Below are 23,180 nucleotides of genomic sequence, written 5' to 3'. Positions count from 1 at the left end.
CCGTACCGCGGGGGCCTCCCGGCCGCGGCTCGGACCCGGGATGGCGGAACTCGGAACGTTTCTCGTTCCGCTTAAAGAGCCGCTCTCAGCCCAGCGGCGTGTGCCAGCGCGGCCGCGCCTGCGGTTGAAAGGGTTCGCGTGGGTAACTGGTGGGCGTGGAGGCCCGCGGGGGGTTTTGTAGCGTCCCCCTCGACGCGCGCAAAGTGCGGGCTCCTTCCTTTGCACCCCTGCCCTGGCTGACATGGCTGTGCTGGCAGCCCTTAAGTAAAATTAGTGTTTCCATGCCTGTGCCTTCAAGCGAGTCAAGGAGAAATAAATGGTAAACCCGTACGTTAATCAGGTTAGTTGTGGAGGAGTAAGTGTGTTGTGTTTTGGCTTTTTAAAAAATCCACCGTAAAGGAAGTTAGTTAAAGCTCAAAATAAAGCAAACTTTTCTCTTTTTTTTCCCTTTTAAGTTTAATTCAGTTTTTTAGCAAAATGAAGAAGTGGATGGACATGTCAAATCTACCACAGGAATTCCGAGAGCGAGTGGGGAGGCTGGAGAGAAATTTTGAAGTGTCAACTGTGATTTTCAAGAAGTTTGAACCGATATTTTTGGATATATTTCAAAACCCTTATGAAGAAGCTTCTAAACCACAGCGATGCAGGAAACACAGGTATTTTTGAGTTTTAATGTGACTTTTCCCTGGAAAGGGCTATAGGGATTATAGATTTATGAAAATCAAGATCATCATTTGTGCTTTAAAAAGTTACGTAAAGTTCCGAAGCGACAGAACCGCTTTGTGGCCTTGATTCTGAAATGCAACAAATACAGAAACATCCCTGATCTTGATGGGGTACGGCTCCTATCAGCGGCGCTTTGCATCCAGGGGCTTTTTACGCAGATCACTCTAACATGCAGAAAATGGCCGAGAGTGAGACTGTCTGTGTGTGGTGGGGAGAGGTGCAGGGAGATGGATTAACCTGAGACACAGCGAGACCGTCGCTTAAAACATTTAGCAGGAATAACTTCAGTAGCTCAGGGATATCTTGTCTTGAGAAAGTACCGGCTGAGGTAGTTGGTATCGTGATGTAATCTGTCCGTAAAAAGCGGCATCACATCCACAGGGACCTCCACGTTACTGGATTTTTAATGTGATTGCCAGATGAGTGGTACCACGCAAATGGAAGACAGCTACAGCTGATGCATTCATTTTTATGACCAGCTTAGTAACTGATGGTGTCATGTTCCAGACGCACACAGAACTTCTGCCTTAACTTAACTTAGCTTCTGCCTTAACGACCTTGTCCGTATTCCCTGCCGGCTGTGTGGCCATCCCTGCGATAGCTTTGTAGTGAGGCTGTAACCTTAATGGTGGGACTGTGCGAGGTATTTCAGCCAGCTCACCCGTGTCCTCTGGATGTGAGAGGGGTGTGATTGTTCTGGTAAAACACTCGCGCGCAGCTCCATGTCTGCAGGCAGAAAGGCTACTTCTGCTGCTACGGCTCTTCAGTAGCTTTGTGGGCATCGTTGCGTCTTGGGAGAAATTTTGTCGGTATGCTCTGTTGATGTTCCTTCACCGGAGCAGCATTCGTTAGCGTAACTGCAGCTTTAGCTTCTCTGTGGGCTGTCTTGAATAATGTCTCCCCTGGTCTTCCAGCTCTGTGGTTTTTGGATGATCTGTACTCCAAACACAGTTCAGCAGTAATACAAGCTGTAGTTCTATGTTTTGGAAGGGATGACTGATGCTTCATAAAATATTCAGGTAAAACCGTCAGTGGAATTTATATAGGCCTTGTCATCTCACCACCCGCAGTTGTGGCAGGATTCTATTAGACAGTGACACCAGAAAAAAGGTGTGGCCAGGGTCACAGGCCAAAAGCAGCCGTTAGCTCAAAAAAGGGTCAGAAGGTCAGGGATGCTGTGCAAAACGCTCTGTGGAGCAAGGCAGGAGACAATCAGTTTGTGAAAGGCTGAAATAAGGGCAGGTAGCTTAGATTGTGCTTTAGGGTGAAATTAAGATAGACAATGGCTCTGGCTGTTATTTTGAGCAAGGGAGCAGAGTTAAATTCTTACTGTAAAACAAGCTTCAGCTTCCTGGAACTGAAGACTGACTTCTCCCCTCTTTTCCTCGTTGATAGGCGGGTGCCGTGCAGTGTTAAAGATCTCCTCAACTTCTGCTGGACTCTCTTTGTGTACACTAAGGGTAGGCTTGCTTTTTTCCAGCTGCATGGTTTGTATACAAGTTCCGAGTTATGAACTACTTTTGTGTTGCTTGACGTGATATGCTGTCTCTTAAAGGTAATTTCCGTATGATCGGAGATGATTTAGTAAATTCCTATCATTTGCTTCTGTGCTGCTTGGACCTGATTTTTGCAAATGCCCTTTTGTGTCCAAATAGAAGAGATTTGCTAAATCCATCGTTTAAAGGTATGGTGGGGACAGATTATTTAAAATCAAATATGCTTTGTTCTCTTTTTTCTTTTTAAATGAAATTGAAGGTGGGTGTCTTCTTTTCTTCCCCCGCTCCCTTCTCAGGCTTACCAGCGGACTTCCACGTGACAGAGATCAAAGACTCTGGAGATCCTCCTTGCATCATTGCCACACTATGTGAGCTGCATGATGGGCTTTTAGTAGAAGCAAAAGGAATAAAGGAACACTACTTTAAACCATACATTTCAAAACTGTTTGATAGGAAGGTACATCTTACTAGTTTTAAGAATGCATGGTAGTGCTCAGATGAATGATCTCGAGACCATTTAAATCCTACAGGTTCTGCAGGAAAGTGTGCTGAGAGGCAAATGATCTTGGGCTGGATCAGGTTTTCTTTGTATGTATTTTGGCTGGAGCAGAATTTACTCTCACTTTAGTGATGTGTGCTGTAAGGTCCCCTGTGTTTTTGTTTTTTATGACCATGGAGAATCTTTGCTTTCCTGTCTTGGCAGTGTGAAACTGAATCACGGATGATAATTTTATGGGATAACTGTCACAATAACGTGGGTCCTACTGCTTGTCTTGGAGTTGAGCAAAATGCTTTGGAAGGAGGAGGTTGAGGTTGCAGGTGTACAAATTGTTCTGTCTGGTTTTGATCCTGGACATTTTTTCCAAGCTTTGTGGAAGTTTCTGTGTAGCCATTCATCAGGTCAGTCCCTAACCTGCCGATGGAACAGACGTTAAATAGCAGTACTGCTTCTGAAGAGGGAGTTTATCTAGAGCTTGGATAGAATTGGGCTTTGTCCTCATCCGTTTGTCTTGCTAACAGCATTGTAGTCTTTTGGTCTAAGCAAAAAAAAAAAAAAAAAATTTCCAGTTATGCTCCTAAATCTCATTTCCTTTTTGTCTAAAACCATCATGCCCTAACACTGTTCAAGTTGGAAGAGATTTGATTTTATTATGTAAGGTATTTCTGCTTTTTATTCTTAGATCTTAAAAGGAGAATGTCTGTTGGATCTCTGCAATTTTACAGAAAATAAGTAAGTTACAGCTTATGTTCTTAATCATGGGGTTTGGTTTCATTTTTGAAATACAGGCCTTTGAATGCTGAATCTCAGGTTTCCCTATTCCTTTATTTTACCATAACTAATGGGTTTTAATTATTTGACAATCAAAGCTACTATCTGGCTGAAATGCTTTCTGGATCTGAGGTGTGCCAAATACCAGGGGGTCAGCTGCAGAGTTTCTTCCTTAATGTCAGGTTTTATGGTGCTTGCCCTTATTTTCTGGCAACTGTAACCTTTGAGTAATCTAATGCAAATCAAACCTTGACTCTGAAGTTCACGGATGTGTTTCTATACACATCTCAAATATTATACCCAAGTAGGGAAGTCTTTAGATTCATTTATCAGTTTCCAACCGAGTGTATAAATCTGTGAATGCAACAGAAGTACTCAAAAGAAAAAGAAGCAACAGTTCCGAAACCATGAAAAGAGGTAGAGTGTTTCTGTGGGAGGCAAGTGTAGTTGTTTCAGAAACTTTTTAAATTCACTTCTTAAGTGCTTAAGTGGTGGCTTGAATTTCTAAGACACTTTGCAAGCAAAAGATATTTCATACAGCATTCATGTACCATGAAAAACGTGCAGGTAGGACTTATTGATGTGAGCTGTTTCTGATTTTTATCCAGAAGTTTCATTCTGCTTCCCAAGTAGAAGTTTAAAGCTTTGCAACCTTTGTGAGATTAAACGTTCCTGTTCTACAGTTGGGTTAGCTGGAATAAAGAAAGTAAGATTTGTTTGGTACCATATGTCAGTGGTGATTTTAGAAATTGAATCCAGGCAGCTAGCTCTTAAACTTCCCTTCCTCTGTACCATTATGAAAATTATGGGCTACGAAGCAGCAAAAGTGGAAGTCAAATGTAGCTAGTTTAATGCAACTGCTATTAATGTGCTCTGTGTATACAAAGATTTAACCTCTGATGAGCTGAGTACTTCCAAGCTGTTTTATTTGCAACTGGGATGGAAGCAAATTTGTGTTTTCCTCTTCTTACTGAGAGCCAAATGTTGGCGGTAGCTTAGGGGGAAAAGTGGTCCCTGCAGCGGTTCATCGAGGGAACAGGGAGGTTTTAAGTATGCAGGCAGGCAGGGATGACTGCAGGCAGGCAGGGATGACCGCGGGCAGTTTGCTTGGGGTAGTGAAGTGTTGTTTACAAGCGGCACTGCTGCTGAAAGCACTAAACACTTTGAACGCGTGTTGGTTTCAGTTTTGTACCTTAGCTCCGCTGGCACCCTTTTTGTTTCTTCAGCAGTTTAACCTTTGATATAAAACCTGGGCTTCTTTTTCAGCAAAGCACTGAATAAAGAGTACGAAGAGTACGTTCTGACAGTGGGTGACTTCGATGAGAGAGTTTTCCTAGGAGCTGATGCTGAAGAAGAAATTGGCACTCCTCGAAAATTTCCTGCAGATGTGCCAGTAGGGAAAACGGCAGCAAGAGCTCACGTGGAGTGTCATCTTCAGCAGCATTTCGAAAAGGTTTAACATTTTAACATGTTGATCTCACTTGAAGTGTTCCTTCAAGTTTTTCCATCCTTGTACGCCATTTGAATCACTGAGGTGACTTTGAATTTCTTGAACTTCCGAGGAAGATGATGAATGCCATTTGCAGGCTTCATTGGATGCTGTCTTGCTAAGGAAAAATGGTGACCTCTTCTTTCCTGTGGAATTTAGTAAATAACTATTCCTTAAACAGAATGAGAGCACTTTCTTGTGTATAGTCTGGTTTTGTCCAAGAAAAAAACATTAAGTAGTTAAGACCTAAATATATAGGTCTTAGGGTTTTGTTCAAACTTCATTTATACCCCATAAGAATACCATAAAACCTTTACGCTGGATTAATTTATTTGTTTTCCTGATACTTCATTTTTTAGGACATGAAAAGTCAACTTATACTATTCAATGGAAAATAACATTCAAGACACAAGCCACCAAAGTCTAACTCTTCATTACAAAAAATAGCCTATACCACTATGCTTAAAAATGTAAAGTGTATTTAATGAAGTTGGCATGTGGGGAAACACTTGATTACTTTTTAAACTTAGATAAGGAGAAAAAATGGTGCTGGCTGTGTGAAAGAACCACACGCTGTTTGATTTACATGTCAGTTAAAAAATAAGAACACTTATTACAAGATGCTAGTGCTGGTGTAAATGAATCATACGGCTTAGCTTTTTTTTCCCCAGGTAGAAGTGTATTTCATATTCAAGCAAACTAAAGAGAGGGGTTTGGAATGAGTTTAGCAATTTTGAACTTCAGTTTCTGTAGTACAGAAATGACCTCACTGCTATTTATACGTACTGACTGCAGGCTTAACCTTTCCTTGTTATTTGTCTCTTGTCTTCAAAATGTAGTCTGTTCTACTCCTTCAAAACCAAATACTTTATTTTGCATCACTTCCAGAAAGCAGGATACAAACAAGTAAGTGCAGTCGACATAGCTCCATCTGCTTAGTGCTACATCATTCTTTGGGGAGGCTCTGGGTCCAGCAGGACAGCATTTCCCAGAGAACATCGTCCTTTGGCCCTCTCCTAGGCAGCTCTGCCACATGCTCCTTGTGTCACCCAGCTAACGCAGTCAGGGACTGTGAATGGAAGCCAATGCTTTCTCTTTCTTGCCCTGTGGTTTTTGGTGTTTTTTGGTTTTTTTTATTCCTCCAATGCTAAGCGAGCTTAAAAATTTACAGGCTTTAGGATTTAAAGTCTCATTTTCCTATACTTCATTTTAAAAACACCTTTGAGTTAATTTTAGTCTGCCTGAAGATTTGTTGCATTCTGTATTTATGAAGTCCCGGGAAAACTTCAACTAATTTTTAGTCAGTTCTGATGGTTCGATGGCAGCCTTCAGGTGGCATACCAGTGGTGCCCCTTTAGCCTTCGGAGTGATTCTGCAGGAGGTGCTCATTTGAAAGGTTTTTGAAACAGTTTGGTTGGCTGATTTTATTTTTTATTTTTCTCTGACAGAAAAGGTCATTTACACCTTCAACTCCACTGACTGGAAGAAGGTACCTACGAGAGAAGGAAGCTGTCATCACTCCAGTTGCTTCAGCAACACAAAGCGTGAGCCGGCTGCAGAACATTGTAGCTGGATTGAAAAATGCGCCGAGTGAACAACTTCTAACTATTTTTGAGTAAGTATGTCCACTTGTACTTTGAGTAAGTATGTCCGCATCCTCTTTTCATGCTTGTGACTGCTTGCTTGCTCAAACTTGATTTTTTTGTTTGCAGAATATTAGTGTCTGTGTTTATTATTTCTAGTTGAAAGATCTTCTGTTTTCCAGATGATCTCACCTTCTGGAGAAGGGTATCTGAACACACACGCACTCCCCAGCTTTCTCTTGGCACCACCATTGTATTAATGTAGCTTCAGTTTTTGCTAATGTTAATTTAGCTGTTTGTCTGCTTGAAAGCCAAATAACTTTTTTGTTTGTTTGTTTTAAGAAGTTTCTTGTTCTTTAAGTATGGCTCAATTAAATGATATGGTAACTGTGTTGGCAGAGGTTTTGGGGGAGGAGGGAAATGTTAGAGTCAACAAGCTATAATCTTTGCCTTAAAGGGTTGGGAAGTTAAGACTAAAAGCAGCCTAAGGGCTCCCTATTTCTCCTTCCAGAAGGAGGAGAAATAGTTACAGCCTATATAGCATATATTATTTATAGTCTAGCAGTGACCCTAACTATTGTTGATGCTGATCTCTTGTATAGCAGCATGTTTTCCACTTCTCTGGTTGTTCTGTGGCTGTTCCCTGAGCATGCTTCAGCTTCTTGGTTCCCTCCCTGAGCCATGATGCCTGTCCAAGGGCAGGCGTCCCGGCAGGAGTTAGAGCATTCCTAGTCAAGAGCTGCTCACTCAGCCCTTGCAGCTGCTGTAGGATACTCGGAAATCATAATAAGTGACTACCGAACACAACCCCAGCCTTTCATGATCACCACTTCTAGGACAGAGTCCCAGTTACAGAAATCAGCCTATATTTTTGGCTCCTGGACGTATGACTGTGTGCTGGCTGTAGTGAAATGCACGTGAAAGTGTTGGAGCATAAGCAGATGAGTATAAACAAAATAGTTCATCAGTAAAAGGTAAATCAGTGTTGCTTCATAGCTCATAAAAAGCAATAATTTAATGTAAATACCTGTAAAGTTGTTGGGTGTTTGCCGTTAAATTCAGGCCTTGCTGTATTATGGTGTAAGGTCTCAAGATAGATTTTTTTTTTTTAATTAATCAGAATGGAAGTATAGTATTAGCATTTGATATTTGAAGTGCAAAAGTAATGTTTTCTAAAGCAACCTTCATAAGTAGGTCAAAAGTACTACTTTTAGTTCTCATCTTTGGAGTTACCTGTATTTTGAAAGTTTTCCTAGCACTTGTTCTTAAAAGTCTACAATGCTCAGCAGGATGCATTTCTATTTTGAGCATTTCTTTGGTTGTTTTTTTTAAGGACTGTTTGATATTATTTCTATTACACAAAACACTAATGTGTCTGCAAATCTCTAATGAAAAATGTGTTCATTCAAGTAGTAAACTGGTCTGTCAAGTGAGATGTAAATATTAAAATGGAGAAAAGACTTGAGTAAACCTCTGACAAGAAATGTGTTGAATACTGTATTAGAAAGTGTTTTGGACTATGTGTAATATTCTATGCTTTTAAATATTTTCTCTTTCAAATTAAAATTCCTTGGAAACATAACTTGGAAGTTAATTAGAAGGCTTTGTTCAATGAAACCTTAGTTTATTTCAATGCTAGCTTTTCAAAATAGTTTAGTGTCTTAACTTGACACTAGTCACAAGCCACTGTCCTCTAATACAGAATTGCTGCAAAATCTGGAAGCATTCAGAAAGAGCATCTCCAGACAGAGAGATTCTCTGGCCCCTTTTTATGATAGTGACTGTGTGGAGTTCATCAGTTCCTCTCTGCCTTGCTAGCAAATAAGGTATTTTTGGAAAGATGCTGACTCTTCACTCTGAAAGCTTTCCTGTACTTCCTCAAACCGTGCCTGGTTTGTGTGGTCTCATGGGTGTCTTGGGTGGTTTGGTTGCCTGTTGTAGCATCCTTCCTGCTACCTTGCTCCTAGCAGATACATTTTTCTCCTGAGTGCGCCACTGTAGCTCTTGCTTTCTCCTGCATTTGTTCCAAAATCTACAGAGACTCTCTTAACTCTGCTAGGAAAGGAAAAAAGGAAACAATATTTCTGTGTGTTTTGTGTTTTCTTCTGTTCTCTGTGGTAATACAGGTTAATGCCTGATGAGGAAAGCTCAATATAACTAGCTTCTTTTTACTTGGGTAGGGTTTTTTTTGTGGGGGTCTTTTGAGGCTTTTTTTTGAAACTAGGCATTTATTTGTACAAACAAGGCTTTCTGTTTGCGTTCTGCTTCAGGTCGTGTGCCCGCAGCCCTGTGGAAAGCATTATGAGCAGAGTGAAAGAAATAGGTGAGACGTTCTGTCGCAGCTACACTCAGTCAACAGATGAACAGCCAGGATCTCATATAGGTATGGACATGAAACGCGTGGAGTGTTTCAAATATTAAACCAGGGCAAATGAAATGCATACGTGTACTATCATCTAAATATTAAATACAGCGGAGCTGTTTTTAACCCAGAATATATCCAGACAGAAAACTGTTGCTGTCAGGCAGAACACTGTAAAGAATAAGATCTTATTACAGAATAAAACTGAGGTTGCAGTTCAAAATGGGATAACCAAGAGAGCATTGAAACTATAGCAGCTCTTAACAAAAAACTGTAAATTTGCATTCTTCTTAGATTTAAAATTTAAAGGAAATGGAATACAAATAGGAAGATTATTATTGCAAATTATCTGCAAAGTTACATCACTAGAAATACTAAAATACATAATCCTTTAAAACATTTCTAGAATTTTGTGCTGTTCTTGTGACTGCTGGATTTCTCAACATACTTTTTTTGTTTGCAAAGTCTATACTTACACATATGCACTGTCTTCTTAGAGCAGGACAAGTACTGGTCAATTTAGTCTTAAGACCATTTGTGCAAATGGCATTGGGCTTCATCTCTGTTGGTTTTAAATTTCAGATTTTGCTGTGAACAGATTAAAGCTGGCAGAGATCTTGTACTATAAAATCTTGGAGACTATAATAGTGCAAGAAACACGAAGACTACATGGAAAGGATTTGACTGTAAGTAAAGAACTGGGAAAAGAGGAGAACACTTCTTGTAACCCTCTCTAGGGGATTATCTTCAGCCAGTTCCAGAACAGAGCAGTCTGCAGTAAAGCAGTCTGTGTATATGGTTAATAATAAAAAGGGGAAAAATATGGGAGGTGCCTAAATGTGGTTTTTACTGCTGTTAAAAATTGTATAATTCTGGCATAATTAACCATCTTAACTTGTGTTGCCTTCTAGAATCACGACTTTGTGGACAGATAACATTCATTCTCTTCTCTATCCACTTAACAATATCAGTACTTCATGTTAGACAGCACTGCATTTGCTCTGCTTTGTGATTCATAATAAGGAGGCCAATTCATTTGGCCATAATATGAAAAATGTGATGGTTTTGGTGCTGTTAGTCTAATTCTAATCTTTACCATTTTAAACTTCCCTGTAAAAAGAGGAGATTGTGGAAGGTAGGAAAAAGCAGTAGTTCTCTCTCCAGCAAGAAGCTATGTAGTATTAGTGCCACAAAATCGAAACTTCCATTTCCCAAAGTTCAGATCGTTGATGTTTTCTGTAATCCCTGCAGGCTCTCTTGGAACAAGATGTTTTTCACCGCTCTCTCATGGCGTGCTGCTTGGAGATCGTGCTTTTCGCATATAGCTCACCTCGTACCTTTCCCTGGATCATTGAAGTTCTTGACCTCAGACCATTCTATTTCTATAAGGTAAATAAATACTCTTAGGACTGGATCTGTGTTAGGAATGGCGTGTTACTGGATTGTCAGTCATAGAGGATGATGCTCTTCCTAAATAATCAAGTAGGAGAAGGACTGATGTTAATGTCTAATATGCCTATTCTAAATTCTGTCTGTCCTTGAATATATTGCCTGGAATATGTAATGCCAGAGTTTTCAGCTGAAATTTAAAACAAGAAAATCATGTTGTAAATGGTACTTAACTGTAATGTGCTGTTGATCAACATTTAGTTCGTAATGTGTGTACACTTTTAGTAGACTAAAGCATTCAAGCATATATTTTGCTGATACTCATATTTATTGACTGCAAGCTATAGTTTTGCTTATTAGTGGTAAAATAGCAATAGTATTCTTTGTTGCCTTGGCTACTACTACTTATCACAGGCTTGCTTTGTTAAATGTTGTTTTCTTCTCTATTTTGTTTTATATAACAGAACATAAAATCTCTTTTCCTGGGTGTTCTCTATTTTTGCTCTTTTTTCTTTTTAACTTCATTCCCTTCTGCCTCCAATGTAATTTCTGGTTTTTGACTTGTTTGATCCTTTTCTCATCTATCCGTATGCCTCCTATTTTAACTAGATACCTAACAGCAGTTAGCACTGAATAAATCAGAAGTAGTTCTGTTTAGATGATAACAACCAAAAAAATTTAACCCTTTGGGAAAGCTGTTTTACATTTGTTCTCCTTTCTTCAGCCCTCAAATGTACGGCAGCAGTGAAACTGAAACAAATCTGTCAATATTGCTGTGGCTGTTGGTAGCCTACATCAGTACCAGCTGCACTGGTGCAGATCCAACTCTGTGGAACAGATTTACATTTGATTTGAGTTTTCTTTTGCTGTTCAGTGTACATTCTTGTGGCGCTCTTACTTGAAAACAATTGCTATCACAAAGACTTCATACAGGGTCAATATTTATTATTCCACTTGTGCTGTGTCTGTAACTTTGTTCTGAACAAAGCTTAGTTTCTGTAGCATAAATAAGTAAACCCATTAGTAAGTCCTCCAGGGAAGTTTATGGCATTTCCATTTCTGGAGCTTTAGAAAAACAGGCGTGAATGTTCCTCTGTCAGAAATAACATAAATAAAGTGGATCTTGCATTGGCGCATAGGGGTGGAGTATGATTTTTCAAGGGCCTTTCTCAACCCTGATTTGCACATGTTAAGGGTTCTAACCTTTTCTTAAATGAAACTCTTAACATGGTGGGTTTTAACCCTTTTTGTTACGGGCCACTTGTTTGAAAGGAAGGAAAGCTTAAATGCTGGGGCTCTTGCGTACCCAGCCGAAGCAGATATACCTGCTGTATCTCCCTAGGGATGCTGCGTGTGCTTGGCGCGTTATTCTGTACGTGCTTAGTGATGGGGGGAGAGGGCCTTAAAAAAACGCCTTGGAGTGGGTTATTCTGCGTTGATGGGACATCTGCTGTCCATTTCCGACTCCTGGGTTGCCTTTGGGAGAGGGGGTTAAAAAAAGAGGGATCAGAAGAGGGTTGGGGAAGGTTAAGATGCGAGGAGGAGGATGGAGCATTCTACGTTGAAGAGAAGTTTTGAACAGGATCCTGAAACGATAATGATTTGATAGTCTTAAGCATGAGTGATACGACTTTGCTTTTGTGCTTGTGTCTTTTTACCATTAGGTAATTGAAGTACTGATTCGGTCTGAGGAAGGACTTTCCAGAGACATGGTGAAGCACCTCAACAGCATTGAGGAGCAAATTCTCGAGAGTCTCGCCTGGACTCGGGACTCAGCACTCTGGAATGCCCTCCAGGCCTCAGACAACAAGATCCCAACCTGTGAAGAAGTATGTTACCTGTTTTCCTTTTATTAGGAAATCCACGTTGTTTTATACAGAAAACCATTCAAATGAGACAACTGCTGCAGAAAATCTTCTATTAATAGATTGGCACAAAGAAGGGAAATCTATTTGTTTATCTTACACTGACATTTCTTATTTCTCAGGTAATATTTCCCAGTAATTTCGAAGCAAGCAGTGGAGGAAGTGGGCCTGGGCATTTGCCTATGATGCCAATATCTCCTATAATTCATCCTCGAGTAAAAGAGGTTCGGACAGACCTTGGTGGGAGTTTAAGACGGGGTATGTTCAAAGTCTCTGATATGATTTGAATGTGTGAATTTGGGGAGGGGGGGCTTAGACTTCTTTATAATTGCAAAAAGCAATCTTGAATCTGAATTAAGCATTTCAGAATTGTGAAGCCTTTTGTGTGAGCAAGGGAAAGTCTAGATGCATCTGGTCAAGCCATTCCTGTGTCTTACTGGCAGCAGACACTGGTGATAATGCTTCACTTCTCAACCGGAGGAGGTTTTGCCACTGGTTGGATGCAAGGGTTACCTTACTCTTGGGTGGCTTGTCATCCGATGACATATTGTCCATTGCTGTTCAGATTCTTCCAGTTTTTGGGGTTTTTTTCTCATCAGTGAGTTTTGACTGGATTTTAGGTGACTCTTTAAAGTGGAATGCCAGAGCTGCAAAGTCCTTCTTCCTACAGGACTTTTTTGCAGGAGGGGAGGACAATACTTTGTCTGCAGTATTCTTTCCTCTGAAGAACTGCCTTGCTCTTTGCAGATTCCTAGGTATCACGCAGAGCTGCCTCTTGACAGTGAGGGTGAAGAGGCAGAGGCAGCACTGCTGCTGCTTTTTCATACTTTCCTAGTTAGGAATCGATGCTTTCGTCGTATCCAAAACTATAGTCCGTAGGTTCTTGCTGGGGCTCTGTGGACTGATTGGTGGTGTGCTGTTGTCTCCTTTTGTGTTTGGCAAATTGCATCACAAGGCTCTTTGGGTTTTGTTTTTTAAATACTCATCAGGAAAGTGATATATAAGCAGTTGCTGTAGATATTATGCTTAGTTGTTTGATGGAAGGGAAAGCAACTTGCAGATGGTATCTTATATAAAGGTAGGGCTGTGTGAGACTGTCTTTGTATATGAGAATCTGGTCCCAAACGCTCCTTCTAACTTCAAATGGTGGGGATTGGAAATGTTTATTTGCCCCTGGTACCAAGAAAACCATCCTGTCAGAGTTAGAAGTAAAGTCTCCAGTCAGTCTTACCTGGCCAGCTATCCAGAAGGTTTCTGCTTCGTGGGAAATAGGAAGCTGCTGTCACTGGTATCCTCACAAGTGGCGAGCAGACTTCAGCAAAAAGCCAGAGGAACAGAGGCCTGTAAATTAGTATTGTGTACTTCAGTCCTACTGCTGGAGCAAATCTTTGAAAGCAGCAGTTTTCTGTCCTCTTTGCTTTTGCTTGAGAGGAGCTGGGGTTGGATGAGGGTGGAGGCTTCTGATTGGGGTTGGTTTAGAGAGAGTTTAAAAGCCAGAACATACAGAAAACAGCGTGTCTGGGGAATGTGCTCAGTGTTCCTGTAGAGGGATGTGTTCAGATGAATAGCACTTGCAGATACTGCTGATCTGCGAAGCAGACCGGGGTATGTGTCTGTAACCACGCGTGTTCTTCGGCCTCTGCAAATCAGCTTGGTTACTCTTGTCTGCCATGTGGTACCGGATTGTGAAACTGAGCTGTCTGGATGACTGCAAAATAAAAGACGACAGTTAGACTATAGGTCTTATTCGTATTGCGTAGGAACAGTGAGCTGTGAGATTAGTTCTTACCTAGAAGTGATTTCTTGTACTCCAGTTTTGTAGTTTGAAGGTTTTTGAAGTTTTTCCCCTCCTGTGGAGAAGTGTTCCTATTAAGCTACTCCTCTTAAGGTTTGGGTGTTGTTTTTTCTCCTTTGCGTACTAGACGTGCAGCCGTTGTCACCAATCTCTGTTCATGAGCGCTACAGTTCTCCTACAGCTGGAAGTGCAAAGAGAAGGCTCTTTGGAGATGACAGCCCCAAAGAAATGCAGATGGAAAAAATTTTAACTGAAGGAACTAAGTTGACAATCGCTCCAGCGTCAAGCATTGCTGCTGAAAATGTGTCGGTTTCTCCTGGCCAAACCGTACTGACCATGACAACAGCTACAGTACCAGGGAAAATGGGACAGAAGGTTACTATCCCACTGCACGGTATGAATTCTTCCCCTTTCTTTTCTTTACTACATGTTTTATTTGCTCTTAAGATCTGCTTAGACTGACCACACATCTTGAACACATACTGCTTTTTCTATTTTAAAAGAATAGGTATCATTTTATCATTAAAAAAAAAAAAAAGCTTGAATTTATACTGACATCTTCTCCCATGGAGACATCTTATATCTGACAAGCATCCTGAGGATTCCTCCTTGTGAACAAAGTTGTGGAGTTCTTGCTTCTTCCAGTTACACCTCACCACAGATTAAGCAATGCTTTGGTTCTCAGCTCCAATACTGATTTACTATTATGTGTCTTAACTTTGGTCTGTTATAATCGTAAAGGCTCTGGAATTTCTGGATAAGGGCTACGTATTAATGTTAGCAAATTAGTGGGGGATTTTTTTTTTTTTTAAGTTGGGTGATGCTTGAAAATTTATGAAAATGATACATGAGAAATTAGTTTTATAGCCCTTCTTAATTTAAAAACTAGGTTTATAGACAAAGATGAAAAGAAAAAACCTCCACTTCTCATGTTTAAAGAGATTGTCAGCAAGAGAATTTGACTACTGGGGAAACTAATGACGACTGTATATGATGTGCTGTCAGGTTTGCAGAATAATTACAAAAAGAAAGGCAATGCCCATCTCTCCCAAAAGAGCGGAACACTGCCTACAGAAATTGTCATTTCTTGTAAACTTTATACTTTCAGATAGTTTTAGAAATTATCGTTCACATTCATGTTCTTCCATCAAGCGTTACCTGAAATGTAATTTTTAATCATTTCTGAGGGCTCTGAGGGACAAAGTCTTTTTTAACATCCAGTACAGAAGGATGAGATGTCTTGAGTATGAAATGTTTGCAAATGAATTTATGATTTGCAGTTTAACTCTGCAGCATGAGGAGAGCAAGCGGTTTATTTCTGGATGTGTATCTCCTCTCCAGGTATTGCAAATGAAGTGGGTGGGATCACACTGATACCCATTTCGATGAATTTGGGTCAGCCATGTAAAATGGAGGCTCAGGCTCCCTGCCACCCTCCGGTGAATCAAGTGCAAGAAGTGCATCTGTCATCAGGCAAACCAAAGAAAACAGGATCCTTGGCACTGTTTTACAGGAAGGTAGGTGCCTTTACTAGGAAGTCACGCTTTACTTCTCTTTGGTGGCCATGCTGAAACTTGCCTCCTTGTGCAGGTTTCATTACCTTTCAGTCTTCATGTACCGTTCCTTTGGCATGAGCAGTTCTTATACACCTGGGCGGAGAAGGAGAAAGATGTTGTCAAGTGTTGCAGAGAATGCAATTTTCCCCCTTCCTTTCCCCATGAGATGTTTCATGGTTTTTTCTTACTTTGACTTAGTAGCTTCTGTGAATAACTACCTAAGAAATATTGGTAGTTTTTGATTCTCTTGTCTGTTTTTACCGCCTTCCACATTTGCAAGGGTTAGACATACCAGAAATGAGGTTATTCTCCTGCGTCTTGCTCATTCAAAACTGCGGTGTTTCGGATCCTACATCTGGAGATTCTCATTTGCAGTTTTCTGGGGCCTAGCCAGTAGGGCTGATCCTGCTGGTGTGGGGCCTCAAAGCAGTGATGAATAACATGCTGTCTAAAAGTTTGTAGAAAAAAGCAACTTCTTGAAATAATGAAGGATTTAAGGGGTAAGTTAAGAACTGGATGTGCTTCAGAGAAACTTCAGATTACTTGTTTCTAGTTGCTTTCATTTCCAGTGTGGAGTGTGCATGGGGTCTTTGGAGGAGGCAGGGGTAACTTGCCTAAATTAGTCTCAGAAATATTAGAAGATTTTTTTTTTGCTGTTATTGTCCTGCTTGAGGAGTTATTTTCAGAGGTTTTCCCCGTTTAGGGTATCTGTATTGTAAACCTAGAGAATTCTGCGTTGAACAATCTTTAAGGCAAATCTTAATACAGAGGGTAATTCCTGTAAACACTTGTAAGCCACATCCTGTGTCTGAACTATTGGTTCTTTAATTTTGATAGTGACTGTCTGTCTCACTCTTTGATAACAGATTAAGAATTGATTAGCCAGCTGTCAGGCGTGAACTCAGACTGTTTTGGAAGCTTTACGCTCGCTTGGGGAATACTTCAGCTGTAGCCATGTATTTGACAAACCCTGTGGTAGGCAACATTTTCCTCTTAGTTACGAAGGAGAACTAAAATCTTCACTTACACTTATCTGTAAATTTTGACCTTCTATTTACAGTGATCATCGTACTCAAAATTATATTTTTTTTCCCTACTTACCTTTCTTGTTCCTGCTCAGTAGAGCAAGTGAAAATGAAATTAACTTTCTGCTTCCCAACATTCACAAGAATGTGCCTAGTTACTGTCCATGAAGCAAAAACTTCTGAAATAAATGGAAGAAGGCTAATGTTGCACTTGATAGTTATTTTAGGTTTTGAGACAGTTTTTTTTGGTAATCAAAAAGAAAACAAAATCCATCAGCTTGCTAATCTAAGATTATATTTATTCGTAATTGAAGTATGTCCCTTCTTTGTGCTTGTTGGAAGTGTTCCATTATAGTGAGTGAGTGATACAGTATAGAAGCTATAGTCACCATGTTTTTTAGTGGATTTCCTATAGGCATTAGAGGTCCTATAAGCATAAAAATTCCAACATCTGTCTTGGAAGACATGGGGGGCGGGGATGTGGAATTTTGCAGAAAAGAACTATTCAAATATAGAACACCTCTACTTTGAGGACTTTCATTTTTGCAGCCTAAGTTAAGCTCATTTGGCTTGACTCTCTGCTGTGTGTCTCTTCCAGGTTTATCATCTGGCAAGTGTGCGCTTGCGTGATCTGTGCTTAAAATTGGATGTTTCCAATGACTTGCGCAGGAAGATATGGACATGCTTTGAATTCACATTGGTTCATTGTGCTGATCTAATGAAGGACAGACATTTGGACCAGCTCCTCCTCTGTGCCTTTTATATCATGGCAAAGGTAACATGTAGTTTTAAGAAATTCTGGGAACTTTATGTCAATTGAAAATGTAAATTGTGTCCGCAGTTCACAGTTTGATTGCTTTATTCATGACATATTACTGGAGGGAAGGGAAAAGTCCTTCCAAGAAGTGGATGAAGTCCCAGTATATTTCTTCCTTTCTTAAAAGCTCCTGTCAACCAGCTTGTTGGTTAAGAGAATTTTTCCTCTCTTCCTGAGTGCATTGACAATTGAGCACTGGTCAGCACAGGCAAAGCAGTGTGTGGTCTCATTGCCCCACACTTGTGTTTTCTATCCTGTTTGCCATCTTCATCATATATGTAGTCTGAACTAAAACCACCATTACAGTTACAGAATTATGCAGGTGCAGAAATCTGCAGGAACTCACAACCATATGTATGGATGGAAAGTTTCTATTCCTCAGAAATCCTCTTAGCTTTTGAAGATTCAGGCTCAGGAATTGAGCTAGTTGCCTGTTACTCGTATTTCTTCACTTCCTACTCAATTTGCCAGCGTTGGTTTAAGGTGTTATTAAGTTGGATTGTGAAACTGGAATATTGGTTTGACTCAAATTTGAGAGCTGATGGTTACAATGGCCATCAAGCCTGATACGGACATGGATTCAGGAAAGTGAAACTAAGCCCAGGCTCCTCTAAAACATTGGGGATGGATTACCTTTTCTTCCCGAGGAAGACAAATGAAGAGGAGCACCATCTGTGGAGGGAGACTGATGTTCAAATTGTGACTGCCCGTGCTCTTAACTGTAGCATAGCCTGGGCTCATCTGACATTGATACTGATAGCTGTAGAAAAGTAAAACCATTGAATAGTCAGCATTTTGTATTTTGTTGCGTCATTTGTAAGTTGTGGGGGTTTGGGGTTGTGGGTTTTTTTTTTCGTTTTTTTAAATACAGTCTTCTGAGTGCTGTCTCCAGTGCAGTGTGAGACCTGACAATTTCGCGAGATACACTGATACATTCTCTCCTGGCTCCTACTATGAAAATTGTTGCTTATCTGCTATTAAAATTACAGATGCATGGCTGAAAAACGAAGTCCTTTAACAAATGAGCTATTTTGAAGTACGAAAAAAAGCCAAAATTGCATGTATGTGTACACCTGCCTAGTGTTTTGTTCAGGATTTCCTTGCTTTCTGTTTAGAAAATTTAAGGGGTCCAGTTTTCAAATTTACAAATACATTTTTTTTTTTAATTAATAATATTTACCTTCTTTAATTTTTAGTGTCACTAGAAGAAAAGTTGGAAAAGGAGTAATTCCTAAGCATCATAAGCAACAAAAGGCTTTAGTAGCTGAGAAACAAGGAATGCCTGAACAAGAAAAATGCTTGTTTTTTCATATTCTCATTACCAGAACTAAGTTTTAAAATTATGTGTTCATGGTAATACACACAAAAAAGCCATATAGAGGGAAGCTGGACTGGAGGGAATAGGCTGGACCTGAGCAGCCAGACCTTGCTGCTTGCACTTGGTCTTCAATAGCCTTTTCTTTACCAGGTAACCAAAGAGGAAAGAACTTTCCAGGACATAATGAAAAGTTACAGAAATCAGCCACAAGCAAACAGCCATGTGAGTAAATAGTATTGCCTTTCCTTTTTATAAATCTCAGATAGAGGTGGCTTTTCAAATGTTCATGATGATAAGGGAAAAGTCAGATCCTCTTCAGTGTTGTATTCATTCTTACTCAGATGGATTTCAGCTAGTCTTGGACTTTCTTGTTTTCCTTGACAAGAGTGTTTTTCCCTGGTGTCCTGTAGGTTTATAGGAGTGTCTTGTTGAGAAATATTTCTGCCGATGTCCTGTTGGACAAAAATGCAAACCAAGATTTGGAGACGACAGAAGGTAGGTACATCAAAGTAATCTGCTGTTTCTAAAAATGTACTTGTGGGCTTTTAAAGAACTGAACTGTCAACTAGTAAGAAGTGAGGCGAGATTTACAGTTTTAAATGTATTGAAGAAAAATAAATGTATTGTTGAAAAAGAAACCATCTTGTCAGTAGCCCTGTGTGCTAGATATGGAAAATACTTTTACGAGTTGGAAAAAGTGTTTAATTTTGTTTCCTTAAATTTGGTTGCTTGAGTTTGAAGTGTTTCCCTAGTGTGTCAATGGTAGTGTAGTTCTTGGACAGAAACACTGGTTAACAAAGAAGGATGAACAGTACTTGGAATAGTATGACAGGTTTTTTTCTTAATATCACTGAAGGGTTAAATAGGGAGAGCCCGTTTCAGAAAATAAAAATGGTGACTCTCTAAGACTACCATTTTCTTATATTTAGGTTTCTTTTAAATAGTTGATATTTTCTTTGCTCTGGGTTAAAGGAGAAAAGGGGTAAGAGTAGTATTTGAGACAAGCATGAAAACTGTGCCATGCCTATTTAGTGACGTGTCGGGAAACTGAGAGATCACAAGCCCGTGTGTGAACCCATGAGCAGAGCAGATCTGCCGCCAGGATGCACGCAGAAATTTAAAACACTGTTCTGCATGGTAAATTCCCACTGTGGGTGGGATTCAACTGCTTGAATGAGTATTAGAGCCATTTTTTAAATGCCTTCTGAGGATTCCACTGGGATCCAGGAAAGTGCTGATCTGTAGGGTCAGCATCCTGTCTAGCAGCCCCACGATTCTCGGATGTTGTAGAGCATCTGAAGTGGCACTGGGCTCCGGCTTTTTGTCAGGCAAATGTACTCGGTTACAGAGGTCCTCATTTGCTTTTCCTGCCAGACTTTTTCTTCAGTTAATAGACCCGTGTCTCCTTTATCTAGTATTAACTCCCGCACCTAACACCAGCTTACAGGAACACGTGCTTGTGTTGTGAGGCAGGGCAGACGTGCGAAGGAGTTACACTTACGGGTGTCAGCTGAAGCTCTTGATGTTTGTCTCATAGTGCACTGATTGCAAGAGGCTTTATTCTGTGTTGCCCCGTTGTGCTTGGCAGTAAACAGTCTGGAGGATGAAACATGGAACGTTGTGTTCAGTAGCGGTCTGGCTTACTTGGGAGGGAGCGAACATTCAGAGAGATACACTTGCTGTGTGGCTGCAGCTTTTTCTACTGAACAGCAATTTTGTAATATGCCTGAGCAAATGGCGTCATGGCTTCCTTGCAGCAGACATGAGTTGAGTACAAAGCTGCTATTTGCCAGCTGATCACTAGAAACTTCCACAGAAGCTAAAGGCTGGGAGTTGTCAGACTGCTTAAAACTCAGTTTTAAAGAGCAACAAATGGCTTTGTTCCACTCCCCAAGATAAGCATGGGAAAAGAGGTCAGTTGTGCTACAGTTTTTTGCTACAGCTATTTCCAAGTTTGGAATAAAGATTTATGTTGGCCTTCATAGCCATAATCCACTAGTCTGCTAGCAGTGATTTGTAGCTCCTCCTAATGTTCGTAACCACTTACAGCACACCCTGCTCCTGCCTGAAGCACACTTCTTTCAATTAATCTCATCAACTAGTTAATTTGTGGACCAGTTCTTGTCATGTGGATATTGCAAGTTTGAATCTGAAGTGCCCGGTTTGCTGATACTGTGTTTCTGAAGTCTGAAACTCTCTCTTACGATTAGACTCCTCTGTGAAAACTGGCAGTTCCTCAAGGCCATCTGCAGCAGAGAACTCCAGTGAGTTGGGAACAGAGGAGCGAGGAGATCTTATTAAGTTTTACAATGCAGTCTATGTAGGAAGAGTAAAATCATTTGCACTGAAGTACGATATCACAAACCAGGATCATGTAGTAAGTAAAGTATTTGGGGTTTTTGCTCTATGTAATAATAATCAGACACAGAGTTGTTTTTCCTGACAGTTAAACATATGTCAATAATTTTGTTCTCTTATGCACCTGGTGTGGTTACAGAATTCAAATAGTTGTAGGTAATGGTATGAGCACTTGCTTTAGCAGCCTTTCAACAGGACAAATGCAGATGCAGTTCAGTTTACAACCCTGGTTTCAGCTGCTTTATATTGATGGAGCACCCATTTGCTCAAATGCCTGTGGAGCATCTGTGTAGTGCGTCTGGAAAATAAATTTGTCTTGTTGTTTGGATACTTGATCTGTTGTTTAACTGTTACGGGATAAAATCTTCTAAAGATGACCTGGAAGTGTATTAATCTTTCCTTCTGTGAAGTTATTGCTCTTAAATATCTTCTGATTCTGCTCTTATCCAAATTTGTCCTCTTTTGCAGATGGAAGCCCCTCCCTTGTCTCCATTCCCCAACATTAAGCAACAGCCAGTGTCTCCTCGGCGGATCTCTCAACAGCACTCCATTTACGTTTCACCTCACAAGAACGGTGCCTGCTTGACCCCTCGAAGTGCACTACTGTACAAGTTTAATGGGAGCCCTTCCAAGGTAGAAAGCAAAAAGGTTGAAAGGGGTCAATTTGAGAGAGGGTTAATTAATCTCCCAATTAGGATGTGTTCTAATGCAGTGAGGTTTCATTGAACTAGTCTCTCAGTTTGCAGTGAAGGGTAGAATTCTTTATGTAGAATCCATCACTGAGCAAAGATGTTCGGAATAACTTTTTGTTCTCAGATAATTGAAAACTAGAGCAAGTTTGAAATGGAGTCATAGTAAGTCATGATTCTTTCTTGATCGCAGAGTTTGAAGGACATCAACAATATGATAAAACAACGTGAACACAGGAGTAAGAAACGAGCAATAACAATTGATAGTGACACTGAATCCCCTACAAAGCGACTCTGCCAGGAAAATGATGATGTTCTACTTAAACGTCTCCAGGATGTTGTCAGTGAAAGGGCAAATCATTAAAACTGCCAGTTTTCTGTGGGATCTAAAAGCTATGGAGTTGGTTACAGCTGTTGTGCTATTTATTTCTTGCTCTGGTATACAGACAACTGCCAGGTTTCTTTAACATCAAACTTTTACCTGACTTCCACAGGGTGCAAAAAGCAAAGGTTAAGTAGTAAATGCCAGAGAATGAGAGGTGGTGATAATCTTCGTTCCCAAAGGCCATGCTGTGATAAAAGTTACTCTATTTGAGCTGTTTGAGCAAGAGAGTCATCTGTAGAAAGCCATATTGAATGTTCTCAAGCATAATTTAGAGCATCGCGAGTTCTGAGTGTTAACTCGGCTTCTAGTAATATGGGGTTTATCTTTGGAATAAGAATTATAAGGAAATGACTGAAGTCAGTTAAGTTTCCTCAAGCTCTTGGTATTTGGGGAAGAAAGTTTAGAAGTGCCTTATTTTAAAAGAATGTGGAATTTTATGCATTATTTTACTATGGAGTAACTGGAGTGAAGAACAAATTGGTCATTTAGCCTCAGGAAGGGCTGAGGAGTTTTGAACTGTATCATTTGTGCTGTGCTCCATCTCCTGTCAGAACTAGTAAGAGCATACGTTATGCCATGGATCAGGCAGCTTTTTGCAAAAACAAAGGCAATAATCAAAAAATACATATAGCAGTGGCTTAAATTTGTGCTTTTTCAGATGTCAGTGTCCAAGATACAGTTCGGTGAGTCTAAATTACCTTGAGCCAGGGGATGCCGCCATGGGTGCTGCTCCTTTCCTGTTGGAAGCCTGGTAGCAGCCCTGCTGTAGAAGCTTGTATTGCAGCTTACCCATGAAGAAGTACAAGCTGGTTACAGATGAAAAATAGCTGTGGCTTTGGCCATCTTACAGCTGTTCAAATGCACAAATTCATTTAACAAATTATGTCTCTTCATTTTATTTTTTTCTGACTATCTTAACCTCTTTGTGTAGTATCTACACTGAATGTAAGCCCATCAGATAAGGCATGTGTGTATATAGGTTTGGGTTTTTTTTATAGCTGTTAAAGGCTTGGATTCATTGGAAATGTGTAAATTCCAGCATCCAATTCTTGTAACT

The 23,180-nt window shown here is 40.3% G+C and overlaps 1 protein-coding gene across 1 annotated transcript; it reads left to right on the top strand.

Moving 5' to 3' along the window:
* Positions 1-456: 456 nt before the first annotated feature.
* Positions 457-22,199, top strand: RBL1 (retinoblastoma-like 1). The gene is made up of 20 exons (XM_010286947.1): positions 457-656; positions 2,122-2,186; positions 2,282-2,410; positions 2,519-2,679; positions 3,404-3,453; positions 4,759-4,945; positions 6,430-6,596; positions 8,835-8,947; positions 9,509-9,612; positions 10,178-10,315; positions 11,980-12,144; positions 12,303-12,438; positions 14,103-14,368; positions 15,370-15,492; positions 17,155-17,331; positions 18,842-18,913; positions 19,102-19,186; positions 20,902-21,068; positions 21,518-21,682; positions 21,932-22,199. The coding sequence occupies exons 1-20, from the start codon at positions 478-480 to the stop codon at positions 22,100-22,102; spliced, it is 2,820 nt and encodes a 939-aa protein (XP_010285249.1). The 5' UTR covers positions 457-477; the 3' UTR covers positions 22,103-22,199.
* Positions 22,200-23,180: the final 981 nt, after the last annotated feature.

The sequence above is a fragment of the Phaethon lepturus genome, unplaced genomic scaffold (genome assembly GCF_000687285.1).
Source record: "Phaethon lepturus isolate BGI_N335 unplaced genomic scaffold, ASM68728v1 scaffold27835, whole genome shotgun sequence".
NCBI classification, from domain to species: Eukaryota; Metazoa; Chordata; class Aves; order Phaethontiformes; family Phaethontidae; genus Phaethon; species Phaethon lepturus.
This window is presented reverse-complemented; position numbering and strand designations above follow the sequence as displayed.

Excerpts from the sequence above, each read along its gene's own strand:
- RBL1 (XM_010286947.1), top strand. The coding sequence starts at position 478 with ATGAAGAAGTGGATGGACATGTCAAATCTACCACAGGAATTCCGAGAG. Across the intron at positions 8,948-9,508 it reads ACAGCCAGGATCTCATATAG|ATTTTGCTGTGAACAGATTA; the intron begins GTATGGACATGA and ends TTTAAATTTCAG. Across the intron at positions 17,332-18,841 it reads CCTTTTATATCATGGCAAAG|GTAACCAAAGAGGAAAGAAC; the intron begins GTAACATGTAGT and ends TTTCTTTACCAG.